General features: G+C 31.8%; 1 protein-coding gene across 1 annotated transcript in view; it reads right to left on the bottom strand.

The window, feature by feature from the left end:
- LOC142331195 (uncharacterized) overlaps positions 1 to 17,590 on the bottom strand; it is a 429,195-nt gene that overhangs the window by 14,948 nt on the left and 396,657 nt on the right. The window contains exons 4-9 of the mRNA XM_075376932.1: positions 12,178 to 12,322; positions 9,699 to 9,827; positions 8,253 to 8,452; positions 7,566 to 7,810; positions 5,398 to 6,527; positions 1,867 to 3,853 (exon numbers count right to left, since the gene is read on the bottom strand). Of these exons, the coding sequence (XP_075233047.1) occupies positions 1,867 to 3,853; positions 5,398 to 6,527; positions 7,566 to 7,810; positions 8,253 to 8,452; positions 9,699 to 9,827; positions 12,178 to 12,322 (3,836 nt within the window). The remainder of the gene's footprint in view (positions 1 to 1,866; positions 3,854 to 5,397; positions 6,528 to 7,565; positions 7,811 to 8,252; positions 8,453 to 9,698; positions 9,828 to 12,177; positions 12,323 to 17,590) is intronic.

Genomic DNA, 17,590 nt, shown 5'->3' with positions numbered 1-17,590 from the left:
AGAAGTCTGTGTCTGAAGGTAGGTTGTATATCAATCTAACATCCTGTCACATCACGGAGTATGTTAATGTGCAAAGATGCTTCAAGTGCTGTCGTTTTGGCCACAGGGCCAAGTTCTGTAAGCATGTGTTAGTCTGTGCCCATTGTACCGAGGAAGGTTACAAGCGTGACAACTGTCTGCAGAAAGTCAAAGCTCCATCTTGCATTAACTGTAAAAGATTGTGCAAAGAGTGCAGACACTTGGTCAATGTATTTCAATTCCGTGGATAATTAAGACTCCTTCTTTGAAAGCTTGATGTCTGTACATAGTGTTGGGTGAATAAGGGTTGTGAGTCTTGGGGTTGCTTTTTGCAGCACCCATCTATTAGGAGGGTGATCTACTAGGTCATGCAGTTATTTTTTTGGTTTCTTCATAATATATTATGATTCATTTGCTCTTTTATGCAGAGGGCTTTTGATTTTTAGGTTTAATACGATCATCAAATTGCTTCTTTGGCATAGTTAGGTGACAAATTCTGTAGGTACTTTTTATGGACTGTCGACCCTGTTCGCAGGGACGCTTTTGCATCAGGAAATGGATAGATCTTAATTTTTAGTTGCACTGGCTTCAGTCTTTGACTGAGGGCTGTCTGTGTAGTAATAGGGGACTTAGTAGAGTTTTACTTTACTGCGGTTTCTACCGCTGTGATGCTTCAAAAATGATTACTTAGCTAGCTTACTTTGCCTCATACCCTGCACTGGCGATTGCAGGTTCATTTTAGTGGTAGTACCCTGGGGGCTAGGGTACCGCTGGAACAGTTGATTGGCTGGAGGTAGGCATGCTTGGCACTAGCCCCAGTTAGATAATCAAGTTCAATAGAGGTCGTGCTCAGGAGTGTGATTTCACTCTCCTGGATATGTTTACTAATTTAGCGTGGCAGTTCTTGGTTGAATTGGAGTGCACTTTTAAGGGGCAATAAGGAACTGTAGTTGCAATCAACTATATAGTTCATCCAAGCGAGCCTCAAAGTTGGAGCTGAAGTGGGAGGCTAGAGGTTATATTCAGCTTCTGGACGGACCAGACCTAAGGTCCTCTGGGATTATGTTTTTGGTTTGGTTTGCACTCCAATTTATTGCTAACGTAGCATGATGTTGTACTGATTTAATTGTATTGTAAGTAGCATATGCATTTTAAGTGACAGCAAAGTTAGGCACAGGATCTTTGTGCTTCCACTGGTTGGTAGAGTAGTTCTAAAGAGCTACATGATAGTGCTAATAGGTATCTGATGCCTTCAGAGAAGGCTAAGACTGGGCGGAATTTACTAATGGGATTATCTTCCGAGTCATTAGCATCAGTGGAATCTCACCGAGGCTGGCTGATGACTGTGGAATATGATCAGTTTGACGGCTAGAAGATGTCCTCCAATTAAGCCAATAATGGCTAAAAACGAGGGGGTGTGTAGCAACCGGAAATGTCACAAGGCGAGTGTTCTTTTCCCTCGGGGTGGTGGGGGGGGGGATTGAGATGACCCAACATTCAACTACTTAAAGGAGCTTGTAATTAGAAGTTCCTTTATGCAAATTCCCAGACTTATAACCAAGAAAACCCTTTGAACATTTCTGACAGTCTTTCTATTCTAATATTACTTACATGTATCCTCAAGATCTTTTCTATAAAGGGCATGCAATGTGTGCACATTATATTATATATGTGTATTATATATGTGTGCACATTTCTGTTAAACTTTAGTGATCTAATGCAGATTAAATATGACCTCAGCCATATCTATATTTCCAATCCTTTTTCATTTTGCAAGATGATAATCAGACTGACTGACAGTTAATTATTATTTTTTATTTATGAATATTTATAAAAAAAAAGATTTACCTTTCTAAATGATCCTGGAATTCCTTGGCTGACATAGTTGTTGCTTTATTTTGTACATCATTATTTTGAGATCGTTCAGTTACAGGTGAATTTGTTTCTCTACTATTTTGATTATTACAGCCAGTAGAAGCACTGTTATTACTGTTATTATTATTACTGGTATTATTACTATTACTATTACCATTATTGTTATTGTTGCTACTATTATTACTACTATTTCCACTATTCTTTTGTTTATTACTATCTTTAACATCCGCTGGATTAGGCTCTAAAACTTCATCTAAAGTTTGTAAACCTTGACAACATCCATCACGTAAGTGTTCTGGAGTCGGTGTTTCAGTGCCACCTTTTCTACAACACCAAGAACCAGGCATTTTTTCTAAACAAGTTGGTCCACCTTCACCACAAAAAACATAATTTGGTAATTCTTTTTTAATTTTACCATCTTTAGAATCAATTTTTTCTAATACTTCATTTCGCCTAGGATCTGTACCAAACGGTATTCTAGGATAAATTACATTATCTATATCATCTCTATTATTATCTATATTATTATTTGTATTTATCTTTGGTTTATCTTTAGAATTTTTTATCTGTGATGATGGTGAAGATGATAATGATGATAACGGTGATGTCGATGCTGAAGATATTGATAACCAATTTTTATTATCATTATTTTCATTAATATTATTATTATCGACAGTAGATGCAACAGACGAAGGAGGAGGAAGTGGTGGTTTTAAATCATTTTTCCAAGAATAAACTGGATTACCAGTAGACACAGATGCCCATTGACAACTACTTCTCTCTTCTGCTTTTGTCGACCAATTTGTCATAACATTTACATCCTTTTTGTCTACAACATTATTTGTATTTAATGATGGTGTCAGCAATGATGATGATGATGATTTCGATAAAGAAGAATCGATACCGTTTGGAATTGTTTCATTAAAATTTGTTCGTGTTGTTTCGGTATTCCATTGAAATGTATTATGGTGATCATTGAAAGATGAAGTGTCAGTTGTTGCAGACATACAGATCGGTTTAATATCTTCTTGTGTCGCTTTATTACACCGTGTTGTTGTGGTCTGTTGATGTTGATTAACTGTACTCGCTACTGTAATATTCGCTGTTAAATTTTTATGATTTGGAGGCGGTTTTGGTGGAGGCTGTAAAATAACTGGTTTGTCTTCTTTATGATGATAATTATAATTATTAAAATTTAAACTTTGTTTTACATAAGATTTATCATCATACTCGATACAATCTTTCTTTTCTTTTTTGAACTTAATCTCTTCATTCACAACAGGAGGCATGTGCCAGTTACTTTTATTATTGTTATTATTATTATTATTATTATTATTATTATTATTATTATTATTATTATTATTATTATTATTATTATTATTATTATTATTATTATTATTATTATTATTGGAAATATGAATGTTATTTGCGACTGAAAGTGATGGTGGTTTTCTAGATAAATTTGTATTATTAACCGACAATCCAGGAGAAGACATATTATAATTTTGTTTATGATCATTCTGATTTACAGTATTTTTTGTACCAGGATAATTACGATGTTCAATGGAGGAATTGATATTATCCATAGATGTAGCATATCTAACAAAACTCTCCATAGCAGATATACCATTATTTTCATGTGGCGGTTCTGTAGCCATAGTATTTGTTGAATGATGATGGGAACCCCAGTCCCAAAAGCCACCACCCTCAGAAAGATAATTCCGAGGATGGTGGCCTTGTACTAAAAAATTCCCACTTGAAAGATATGTTTGGTCTTTATTTTTTTCATCGTTTGGTGACATTCCAATATACTGATGATGTTGCTGTTGGTTCTGTGGTAGTGGTGGTTGTTGCTGCTGCGGTTGTGTTAGTTGGATCTGCGATTGGTGAATATGTTGATGAGATTGATGCGATGACCTATTTGCACCATGGATATCTTGATTTGGACTAATTATCATTCCTGAAAAGTAATAAATACTTTGATTGAATCTATACGTAATGCAGTACTAAAAATATAATTATTTAGTCATCATTAGAATAGGATGATGAGATGTCTCTGTTCCAGAAGAAATAGTCCCTCCCCTATGTACAAAACAAGGAGGGACTATCATTTTGTATTCTGTTTTCTTTATTACAATCTTAAAGAATTTACTTTTATAATCAATATGTAAAAAATAGCTACAAGTTACCATAATATGCTTTATGATACCAGAACTTGCTGTTATTACTCTACATCCATAATATATGTAATAATAATGACATTTTCTCTAAACTTAAGAAAAAAAATTACATGGAATAAATCATAATTTTGGTAATTACAAAACTTATAATTTACTCTTACTCTTGTCCTTGTCTGTATCAATGAATAATTTGGTAAATATAGCAGTTTTGCACTTTTAACTGTGTGTTCAGTTGAACACATAATCAGTACAAGACATATGTGAATAGTTCATTTTTGTCATAAACTAATATGTATTTTAAGGTAAACACCTCATAAATTTTTTATATTTGTAAATTATGTTAAAAAATTTAATTGCAAATCAGATTCAAATCTATCAAAATTTGTTCTAAATCTCACGTTTGCATCATTGACTTCTCAGAAACAATTGTAAACATTAATTAAATGAGAATACACAAACAACCTGCATAAATCAATTAATAATAAATCAATATAATAATAATCTAGTTTTAAAGTTCACAGTGAATTAGCTTTCCAATTCGATACCAAAATTATATTTGGCGTATATTACCTCTAGTGTATCCTGTTTTTTGTGAAAGAAGTTTTCCAAAACTAAAATATATAAAAAGATATCTCCATTATATCACAAGTCAGATAAATCTTTTAGATCAAACTTTGTTCACAACCAAGAGAAAATTATCTAAAAATATTGGTTTCATGATGTTATTACCAAATCTACAGAACAGCAATCTTTAAAAAAATTTTTTTAATGTCATTAAGCTGTTCTTTTATACCCACAACATAATAATTTTTTTGATTTAACTATTTCACCATTTGTTATTTATAGTTAGAGTGGGCTTTGATTTCATATCAGGTGATAACAGGATTTTAATTAAATCTAATGAACTCAAACCAACGCTCTTTTTAAGAGGATAGTCCCAAATATGGACACTAAATTCCCATGTGTTCTGATAAGGCAAGAGTATGTAGTATGTAGAAATGAGTGCTTTCCTATATAATTTTTTACAATTATAATTAAATTTTCATGCGCTTAAGAAAACACAAGTAATTCAACATTTTGGTTCCAGAAAGCCAAACTTGGTTTTGATTGTTTATAGAAGATGGAAAAATATAATTTTTTAATATGAACATTTATGATATTAAAAAATATAATTATCTTTGATCAAAATCTGATGATTAATTTAAAAATAATAAGGTTCTATTTACACATTAATTAGTTAAATAAAGACTTTTGAATCTGTTCACTATAACTTATAATAGACTTATTTAAAATATATATATATATATATTATTTTGACACATACCATCATTAGATCTTCTAAGTTGTCCATTCATCGGACTTATTTGAGGTTGTCGATGTGATTGGTGACTTGGTTGAGGTGTCATATGTTGTTGAAGGTGATGTGGTGATTGTTGTTGTGGTTGATACTGATGCGGTGACTGCTGTGGCTGATGAGGAGAAGGTTGCTGTTGAAAATGTGGTGAAGGCTGTTGTTGAAAATGTGGCGACGATTGTTGTTGAAAATGTGGTGATGGCTGCTGCTGAAAATGTGGTGATGGTTGCTGCTGAAAATGTGGTGAAGGCTGTTGATGTTGTTGTAATTGTTGCTGTTGCTGTTGCTGTTGTTGCTGTTGTTGTTGCTGTTGTTGCTGTTGCTGCTGCTGCTGCTGTTGCTGTTGCTGTTGTTGCTGTTGTTGTTGCTGTTGCTGTTGCTGTTGCTGCTGCTGCTGCTGTTGCTGTTGCTGCTGCTGCTGTTGTTGTTGTTGTTGTTGTTGTTGTTGTTGTTGTTGTTGTTGTTGTTGTTGTTGTTGTTGTATACTGAGGGGTGATTGCTGATGAGGTGATTGTTGTTGTGCCGAAACTGGTGATGGCATCGGTTGCTGTTGTGGAACTTGCTTTTGTGGTGGTTGCTGATATGGATGGCTAGTTATCTGTTGTTTATTCAATATCATTGTTTTTATTCTATTGTTAAGATTAGTTCGATCTTGCTGATTATATAAATCTTGATGCTGTTGCTGAAGTTGTTGGTTATTACTACTGTTATTAGAATTCTCTATATCCTGGTAACTGTTTGGATTATTTGAATCAGTATTACCACCTCTCTGTGTAGCCTGCTGTCTTTCAGTCTCATTCCAAACTTGTGTCATTTGTAATGAAGGTGGAGGTGGGGGTAAAGATGGTGGACGTGCTGATGATTGTCCATCTATCATTCTATGACTGTGATGATCATTACTACTTGAACTATTATTATTATTATTACCATTATTATTCCAAGGTTGATGATGTAAGATAGCAGTTGGATGCTGCTGAGCACCTGAAGGTGGTTCTGTCATAGTATGATTATTATTATTTAATGATGACCTATGTTGGGTTGTTTGAGGTGTCTCCCCTAGTAATCTGCTCGATGCAGAATTAAGTTCTTGCCCTGGATACCTATAAATAAACAAATAAAAATAAAAAATTATTAAAATCAATTTTAATAGAAAAAAAATATACCGAACATATAATAATAAACTGTTGTTTGAATAATTTTTTTATTCTTTTCTAACTATTTCTAAAAAGAGTTCTCTTTAATAAAAAAAAAAGCTAGTCAGACAAAGGTTCATTAATTTTTTTTTTAAATGATGTAAGAGATTTATGCATATCATTCTAAGGTTTATGAAAATATGCTTGTAAAAAAAACACGTTTCTTGTGTTATGTCAGATAACAATTCAATTAAAACGGTGTTTTATCAATATGTTCTTATCTTTATTTTATGAAATAAAATCCTTTGATTTTTAAATGTAATTCAAATAATTAAAAATTTTCAATTTTATTTTGTAAAATAATACGTAAATTTTTTGGGTAATTTTACATGTTTTGTTTTTTGTCAATTTATTTTTTTAAGTTTTCTTCATAATTTATAATTATTTTCAGCAATCCTTTAATAAATATTGTAAATGATTGTTTAACAATAAAACGTGCATCTAGTTCCTGCACTTTTTATAAATGGATGTTGTATATCTTTGCTACTTTATTCTAAAAAAAACACTCAGCATAACCCAGTAATTCTTACATTTAAATAATATTAATGAAGTTAAAAAATCCATTTTTTTTTTTGAGAAAAAAGATAAAATTTACACGTCTGTCGTAACTAAAGGGTACTAATGAGTAATGTACTCAAAATTTAAGGAAACCGGTTAGGATGTGGAATCTTGGCAACTGAATCAGAAGGGTCTGAAGAATGAGAAAGGAAGTTAACAGATGAGATGAAGATTAGGAATTACAAGGAATGAAGGAGAAAAAACTAATAAAAATTTATGCATTGGATTACATGCAAATTACCTTGTTAACAAGGTGGAGAAATCTAAGTGTATAAAATAAAGGTTAAAGTAATGATCGACAAAATTAATTAAACTGTTTTAATTAAAAAAATTATGAAAAAAATAGATAAAATCTAACAAATAAAATAGTAGAATTTATTTACTTACCCACTAGAGTTGTGTGAACTCTGTTGCGATTGGGGAGGTGGTTGAAGTGGGTATCCAGGCATCACGTTTCCCGGATTAGATTGAGCTGTAACCGGCTGCGTATTACCAGATGGTTGTGATCCATAACTAGTCGGTGTTTTATTACCACCGCCAGATACTGAATCACCATTTGTTGTTTCCATTTGTACAGAACTGCATCTACTGTTTGGTGTAGTAGATGCTGCAGGTCCCATCGATGATACATCCTGAAATGTAAAATAAATTTATTTAATGCGATTTATTTTAGTACGCCAACTTATTTTTAATATTAAATACGCGATCCAGTAGAAGATAGTTAAACTATTCAGTCAAAGGCTTTTTATTTTACAATAAATATTTCTATTTCTTAACTTCAACCCTTATTTCTTTAACAAATAAAGCAAGAACCGTATTAGCTATCATCCTAATCCCATCTGTAGTTCTAAATCCATTTACCAGGCAGAGCAGCCGATGACTTTTTAAAGGATCAGCAGGGAGGTGACTGCTGTACAAACAGTACAAGGACTGTACAATAATCTAAATTAATGATTGAAGTGTCTATCTGGTGAAGCTAGTTCTCTTATTCATTCTAAAATCTGAATGTTAAATTTTCTGCAGCATTTTAAAAATCAAGGAATACCTAAGCAATATAGTAAAATTAAACGGTACCTGTGCGGAATGCGTGTAGCTTCCATTTATGTACTCGGTAGATCGAGGAGAAGCATCAATATATTCTACATTTGTGCCGTTGATAGATGTTCCATTACGAGGTTGAGAAAGGCTGCCGTTCATTAACGGTGATACCTGTGGAGGATAGCTGCCATTTGTTTGCATAAATGCACTTTGTTGTGTTTGTTGGTATCCTGGAACTGGAAAAAAAGATAAAAATTATTTTATACAAAAATTTGTTTTTTGTACAAATGAATTGTAAAAAAAAAAAATTGTATAAAATCTAGCAGCGAGCAAATAATTCGATAAGATAAGCGAAATAACATTCCAATTTAGTCATGATTCTAATCAGCGTCCGTAAAAAAAAAAAAGGAATCTAGATGTTGTTCGAATCATAATATTCTAAATTCCGATTTCCGTGGCAGAGCGATAGAATTTCGGCCTTTCATCCAGAGGTCCCGGGTTCGAATCCCAGTCAGGCACGGCATCTTTCGTAAGCTACAAAATTCCATTCCATATCCCACGCGCAAGCTTCAAGCTTATGCGGTGAAATCATCAAGCTAGAAAAAAAGCTCTTAGGCTTGCAGAGAGTCAATAGGTGAAACGAAATTTAAAAATTATTCTGTTTTGATGTAGTATTAACATCGTTTTTACGTGAACTATTTATTTTTACACAGATTGCTCGTTTCTACGGAGTAGAAGGGGAACTATTTGAGCAGCCGAATGCGCTGTAATTTTTTTCTTCAGTTTATTGCTCAACGACGACCATCATTGCAGCATTATTTTACCGTGCCGGTAAGTGACAGCGGCGAGTTCAGCTCATAGAAAGGAAGGGGTATGGAAATCGGAAAAGAGATTCAATTTTTTTTTGCAATATCATTTAACACGCTTAGATCATAACAACACTACTCGTTTAATAACTGTGGGTTTGTTAAAAGTAACATATATCTGTAACAAAAAAGTCCCTCTGAAGCGATTGAATGCTCAAAAATTCAAATATCTCTGGCGTTTCTTTACGTTTTAATAATGTTAGATTTGCGTGTAGGATGTTTAGGGTATAATGTTATTTCAGTAGGATAACCGTCAAAGAGTGTGCATTTTTAGTGAAGCGTGTTTAAAGTCTGATTATAAAAGTTAAAATTAAACGAATAAAATACATAGTTTTCAAAACATTCAAATATAACATTTTTTACGAGATTATAGAATTTTTACCCGAAAAAAAAAATTTATTTATACATATTATATTTTTTCTTAAAACGATTATTATTATATATTAACGATATATTAGTTATATATCAATATACTTCCAGATGTAAATAATTTGTTTTTTTTTGTTTTTTTTTTTCATTATGCCATGCACATACACCGGGTAACGTTACTTATAAATGTAATGCGATATATAAATTATAATAAAAAATACACTGGAAACAAAACCTATTCTATTACCAGGAGCTGGAGCGGGTGCGGCCGGTCCAGGCGCTTGATGGTAATACTGAGGATGGTGGTATCGCAGTTCATCCAACTGATGCGGTGGTGGTATCTGCTGAATGAACTGTCCTTGAGGTGTCCATGTACCTATATATAAATTTTAAAAAAATCGAACACAAATTAATATTATACAAAATAATTTCGCATTAAAAAAGTACAATTAATTAATAATATATCTCGTATATACACGAGTGCATCGATGTAAATAACGACTGGATAAATATCTTATAAAATGAAAAAGAAAAAACGAAATCGAATGTCGATCAGTCGATATTAATAAGATGGTGTTTTAAACTACGTACGCTGAATTAAATGTACGATTAATATTCTGATGTTAAAAAGTATTTACGTTTGGAAACGAAGAAATACGAATGATGAAGAGATAAAAACAGGGACGAATCATCCTCTCATCTTTCCTTTCTACCTCTCTTTACTCTATTTCTAATATATTATGCGATATTTTCTGGTATTTTCAATTTCCTTTCCGATTATCTAAAAGTTACATTACTATTATAGTATTACATTCTCCGATGGAGATATTTAATTTACGTAATATTTTCTAACTCCATTGCTTTTCATGTTGTATTAACGTGTAATGTTAAAGAGATTTAAAGAAAAAACAGAATAATAATACAGAGGAAAATTAAAAATGTAAAGATTTAACGATATATTGGTCTTTTTATAAAAAAGAAAAAAGAAACGAATTCAGATATAGAGAGACAAAATCACGACCGGGAAAAGAAATCATTTTGAAAAACAAAGGTAAAATATTTATTTTACCTTTTTTATAATTTTACCCTTTATAATTTCATTATATTTATAATGAAATTAAACGGAAAGGAAATACACAGTATATATTATCGGTGGAAAACCACAAGTTGCAGGATATTGAAATTAATTACTTAACTTTACGGACATCATTTTGGATGTAGACATGCGGGGTAAATATTACAAGTCGGAATGTATAAACGGAGCTACATTTTTACTAGAGTTCTACTATCAAATACAGATTTAATAATCAGTGAGAAAATCTTAAAACATATCCGTATAGACTATAGTACATTTTATTATAACTGCTCGCTTAAAAAAAGGAAGTAATTAAAGAGATTCAAGATTTTGAAGTAAATTCAATACAGTCATTTTAAACACGAGTAACATTAAGTCGTATAAAGAAATTTTTTACACGAAAAATAATTTTTGTTTTGAAATTCCTGAAAATATCAAATGTAATTCTGAACCGAATTTCTTACTTTACATAGCTAGGATGCCTCATCGAAGAATCCGAGAGAGATTTAATTAAAGCTATTCTTCGATCGCGTAGGCAGAAATCTTAGAAATTTGATCGGCCTGATTAGACAAAGTACGTTCAGGAATCGTTTAAAAATTACGGGTTTTTAAGAAGACCCGATATATCGATCGCGCTTATCCCCGCATGCGATCGATAGATGATTTTAAATATTCTTTCATCCGTGCGTTACAAAACTTCTGATGCGTTATGCCAGATTCTGCAAATTTTTAAGGGCAGTTAACCGAATTAAAAAAAGAGATCAAAATTAAAAGAATCAGAATGCTAGAAACATACCGAAAAACTTTGAAGTCAGAAGATATGCGATGTGCGAGACACACTCATCGTAAAATCTAAAATTACAATGTAATATCAAAAGGCAGAAATCTAACGTAATAAGACTTTAGATTACATAATAGCCCGATTCAAAATTTGAAAAATAAGACAGAACAGATATGTATAAAAACTTTAGAAAATGATGAATGTTTTGCTCTCTGAAATCTAGATACCGTAAAAGAGAGAACTGAGCGGAATAAAATCAACGAGATAAGATTCTCGGGATCACATAAGGGTATAGAAAAGAAGATAGGATGAACGGCGAATAGATTCTGGAAAAAATTATTTAGATGGATTTAAAGTAATAAACAATGAATTGCCTGCGGCTGAACCGTACAATAATTCAAAAATAAGTTATAGAAAAAAGTAAAGTGCTTCGTAAGTACTGATAAAGTTATATTGGAGACGATCATATGCGATAAAAGTTTATCCAAAAAGTCATCGATCGTAAAGAAATTTAAAAAATGCTCTTGAATTAAATTAACTACGCCATTTAAAGAAAATAATGAAATATGTAACTGGAAAATTAGTACAGCAGAGAAATCAAGAAAATATTATGTACAAATGTTATTTAAACAAGTTTATTATGTTTTGCGTGATCTTCTTTCAAATCTGTTTACGTGCCACTACCGGTCCCCCTACGGTAAACAAATTGAAAATCTCCCGCACGGAATGAGTATCCAAATACACCTGGGACGGGATTCTTTAGAATACTGATAATTTTTAGAAATAATTTGTGTTTATATTACAACATCTAAAACCGCAAAAGTTAAGTCGCCAACAACTACATAAAAAAAAGAATAGGTATAATATTACCGATGGAATTCGGATCGGTGGCTGATGTTTGATGCCATACTGCATTTGGAAAACGGTGTTCTCTGATCGGTGGAACAAAACCGCTTCCTTCTACCATATTACTGGGTTGAACACTGGTTCCGTAAAATGGCATCACTCCTCCAGCCTGAAATAAAGAAAAAAATTTAGATTAAGGAACAACACTGATAAGACCCTTAAAGAATAAGAGCTGCTTTTATTCTTTAAGGGTTTTAAATACGGTATAAATATTCCGATAAGCGGAAATAATAAAATTAAAATCAGCACTAAAAAAAAAACTTAATCTACAGAAACAAACTTTTTATTATAGCGGAAAGTGAGAGATACCGCGTGCTTATTTTGAAGCAGCGCCTTCTTACGTTTGGAATTTTTTAATTTCACAACACTGTATCGTCTCACTGAATTTTTCCAATACGCTGTAGAAGCATATCGCTTATTTAGATAAAATATAATCTAAATATTTTAATTTTCTGTAGAAACAATCAAGTCACGGTTACAGAACTTGACCGTGATAATCGCAAATCGAAACGACGGATTAATTTGCTTGTTTTTTTAATATATCGTAAATAAAAAGCGCTTTAATTGGCGTAAAGAAAAAATGTTAGCATCTTTTTCTGAAACGAAATGGAAATTTTACAGCGTATGAAAAATGCCAGGCCTGTGACTGGGATTTGAATCGGGGACCTCCCGATGAAAAGCCAAGACGCTACTAAGTCTAACTAACAGGTGATAATCTGATCGGACAACGTATTCCCGGAACCGGTACTTTATCTATTATCTGGAAAAAAAAAAACTATAAAAATGTCTTTAATCTATTTACATCTATTACGAAATCTACTACAAATTTTACTAGTTTAAATTTTTCGACTCGCTGAAAAACTATTGAAATACCTTCTGAATAAATAAACCGCTAAAAAATTCCTTCCGAAAGATCAAAACAGGAGAGGAGACCCTGCTTTGGAAATTAATGAAGGCTTCTTATGAAAAATCGTTTAAAATTCTATTTTAATTTCCATTATTTTTTTCTTTAATTTTCATTACTTGAATTTTTTCTAAAATCCATTCTCAGCCGGTAAATTATAAAAATTGTTTTCTCAAAAGGGAACGGAACTATCGTCTCCTTTCGAAATTAAAAAAAACCTTCCAAGAAAAGTCGTTTGAAACTTTGTTTTGTATCTTTTTTTTTTGTATCAAAAGGTAACATGGACGTATAAATTAAAAAAAAATCGCTAAGGAAGCAATTAATTAATTGATTGATTATTACTTTTTTTTAATCCATCTTATTTAAAAATTAAACTAAAAAAAAAAATTTAAGTAAATTTTTAATACCTATTGTTCCTGAAGAGGAGTTTTGCCACCAGTCGGAAAATAATTTTAAATCAACACATAGCATACACAGCGAAGCCTTCAATCGTGTAAACGGCTAGTTCCCTTTTCTCTTTTTCTTTCTAAAAAATTCATTTCGTTAAACCAGACTGCTGTCTGCGTATAACTCATCTTAGCAATATACAGAGTACAGGGAACCAGTGTTACACTTTGAATTTAAATTAAGGGGTAAATTTTTGTTTGAAACAGATCTCTTCGACATTTTTTAGAAAATTTCTGCGAAGGAGTTGAAAAACAACGCATTTTTAAGGTTTAACTTATAATAATTTCGTTAAATTATCGGTAAACAAACACTATATAAAAACATTTGTTGAGAATTTCATTTCGAGTAAGCCGATTAAACGTGCAGAAGAGTTTTTTATTACAGATCGAAACATAACAGACAAATACTGTATTATAATTTTAAACCGAAACAAAGAAAATAAAATAAAAACTGTGTTTTATACAATAGGTAAGATCATGTTCTCGACGAAAAATTACGCCAAGCTTACAAAAAAATAAAGAAATTTAAATATTTTATATCTCATGAACTTAATTTTACCCGATTATTTGTAAATAAAAAAATTCAGTCTGATTTTTTTTTATCCGTGGGAATTTAAATATATCTCTGTTAGAATACGATTTACTGACCGATTCAAAATATGAGAACACAAAGAAAAATAAATTGTCATACGCTCTCAGATTAAGCTTTACTTCTTACCCGATAACTGAACTATTTGAATTAATATACAACTAAAAGCATTATTATTCGAATCGGCTTAACGGTATTTTAAGTTTTAAGCCAACTTTATATATACAAACAGACATATATGTAAACGTAAAAGATAATAATCACGTTATACAATCATCGCATTTACGTTTGTTTTTATAAATCAAAATAATCGTTATAAAGTTTATCTGAAAAAGATAGGAAATAACAATTTCACATGTAGTCTTAAACGATAATTAAAAAAAGAAAACTTCAAGATAACACACGTAGCGTAAAGTAAGTTTTATAATTGTGGAATATTTATTATAATCGGTCGATACAATATTTTCTGCTTAGGTTTACTTTTTAAAAAATACTTAACGTTTAACTAGTTACACGTGTTAGTTAAAATACATTTTTCTTCTATTTAAAAAAATATACAGATAATATTTCGAACTTAACTATACTACCGGAAACGTAGTAATTCTATAATTATTAACTAGGGATAGATTTTTACGTATTCTTTTCGCAAAATAAATTTATACGTGTCAAAAATAATTTCAACACGATGAAAAAAATCGGAAAAATTATTCAAGAATAAATGTAGTTATGACAATCCAAAGAAATTAAAAGATATATATATTATTTCGTGTCGTAGGGAATGTGCCGGTAAAAAATCGATTCAGCCGTTTATTTAAATAGTAAAAAAAATACTGTTATTTTACACATTTAAATAAAAAACGGCGAAGGTTAGTTAAAATACTTTTTGCGTGTTAAACCTGAATAGAGTCGACTAAACCGCTAATTTAAAAAAATTGTAAAAGTTTTCGAATAGTTTTAATATTAAAATATATGTTCTCGCTAGAGATAGGCGTTAATTTACATTATGTTGTCCTATTTATTCGATCGACCTAAGGAAGAAATAATTTTGACCTTTTATATACATACTTAGGTCCTTCTGTCGCAAACAATGAAAAGTGTGATTCGGTCGAAATTATATCTTCCTTAGAGAATTTTATTCTCGGATTAACATACAAATATAGAAACGAATGAAAAATTTCAAAAAGGTTAAGTTTTTTTTAAAAAGTTTCTCTTCGCATGATTAAAAATAATATCGAAAATGGATTTTAAAAAACGTAAACATCGAACTTACTACGGTCGTACGAGTGAATGAACCCGTGTTTATACGAGAGAGAAATAAACACAAAGAGAGATATTGAAAGAGAACGTTGAAAATACGGAATGAATGAGACAGATAGATAAAGAGACTACAACGGAGGATAGAGAAGGTGTGATGGAAGGGGGAGATAGAATCGTGTGTTCTGTTGAACGCTATCAAAAGGGCTAGAAGTGGAAGAGAGGGGTAAACGTTGAAATCGGGGATGATACTACAACGCCGAGAGCAAGGTCGCCAGCCAGACAGTCAGCGTAGTTCAGTAACACAAAACGTTCTGACAGAGAGAGAAAGAGGAAATGACGACGGCAGGGTTAAGGTGGGGGTAGTGAGAGGAGTTTTCAACCGAACTGCACTTTGCACAGACGAGAATAATAAAGAGAAAGGAATAATACAAATTTCCGCAATATAACCCGAATAAACATAACATAAATATTTTTGTTTCCGCAATACCCTAAACAAACAAAAACGCATGCGCGCGCCCTCATACGCAAATAACTTAGGTATAAAATCGCCATCAAATGTAAAGTGTATGTTGTCCATCTTTCTTTTGTTTTATTCAGAACTCTCCCGCCGCATAATAAAGATGTAATTTCCCATATAAATTCGTCAAGACGAATGGTTTTTTTCAAATTCTTTCAATTATTCATGCCGGTTTTGTTTTTTTCTCAAACCAGATCGGTTTTCAAAATACTTCGACTCCAAGCCACGACTTTATTACAAAACCGGGAAATAAAAAATTAGCGTAGAATTGCTTGTAAATTAGTAAGAAAAGCTTCGTGATATACTGAACGTCAAACCGCAATTTAATACGTTTTTGTGTCACTCGATTACACCAAAATATCATTCGTTAATGGTAGATCGGTGCTAAAATCAGGTTATCTATATTCAAATATCATTTTAGTTTACAAGTTCAAATCGTTTACTTTTTACAACTCATACAGATATACATTTTACAGTTAGGAACGAATAAGGCATATATTTTCGGTAAGATGTGCTCATTGTGACGTGTATCTTACCCTATTATGTTTCTCTCTTTCTAATTAATGTGCACTTTAAAAGCGATCCATCTACTACATCTGATGTCTTCTATTCTTCGAGCTAGAAGCGCACGGTGTGTTTGTACACGACAAAACACGAATTTCTACAGACAATTCGTTTTTATATCTTACGTAAACTGTGAATTATATACGTTATTGTTCGCCTCATTTTTATAGCGTCTCGAATCATCGGTTAACGATTTTAAACGATTATAATTTAAGATATTTTTTCATTCGATCGATGCGGTTGAAATAACTTATTTTGGTGGCATTTTCTTTTACAAACTGCAGATCGTCGTATATAGAAACAAAAATATTCAATTTTTATAGAATTCAGATTTGCGAGTAGCGCGCTCTTGGAAATATTATTTAGGTGCGTAATATGTAAGTATCGGTTATTAATCCTAAGATTGATCCGAGTACCTTAAAAACTGCCACCAAAGCCTAAGCACAGCAAAACAGGTTCCACCAAGTAACCGGTTCTAAAAAGCATATATTACGAATAAATTAACGAGATAGTCAAATTAAAAAAAAAGAAGTTAATATTGGAAACACCTACAATAATTTTTTGATTAACAAGCATTAGCGGACTATATATATATATATATATAATGACATATATAATGACATATATATTATATATATATATATATACAAATGACATTTCCCTTACTTCAAAAATACGCTTAATAATATTTCTGAGTTTTATTTTTCTCCTTATTTAGATAAAAATGTGTCTTATTACCGAATTTTTCTAAATCGAAGCTTTTGAGATGCGGGTCTGGAAGAGCACTGAGAAAATAAAACGGTGGACAGAGTAGGTAACGTAGAAATATTAAGAAACATAAATGAAGATAGAAGGAGAAAAGGAAGGTTCTTAAAAGCTCCGTTGAAAGAAAAAAATTAAAGAAAAGGTTGAAGTTAATAAATGACATAAAGGGTGGTCAAGGTTATGATGATACGAAAAGAAAAACGCGGAACGGAACAGATGAAAACAAAGCAGTGCCATGGATCTGCCGTCAGGCAGAACACCACATCATGATGATATTAACGGTTTCAAATTAATTTTAAGAACCGATGGACCGATCTAGTGTTACGGTAGAGGAC

Source organism: Lycorma delicatula, chromosome 10 (assembly GCF_047948215.1).
Source record: "Lycorma delicatula isolate Av1 chromosome 10, ASM4794821v1, whole genome shotgun sequence".
In the NCBI taxonomy this organism is placed as follows: domain Eukaryota; kingdom Metazoa; phylum Arthropoda; class Insecta; order Hemiptera; family Fulgoridae; genus Lycorma; species Lycorma delicatula.
Note: the sequence above shows the minus strand (reverse complement) of the source record. Positions and strands in the feature narration are given on the sequence as shown.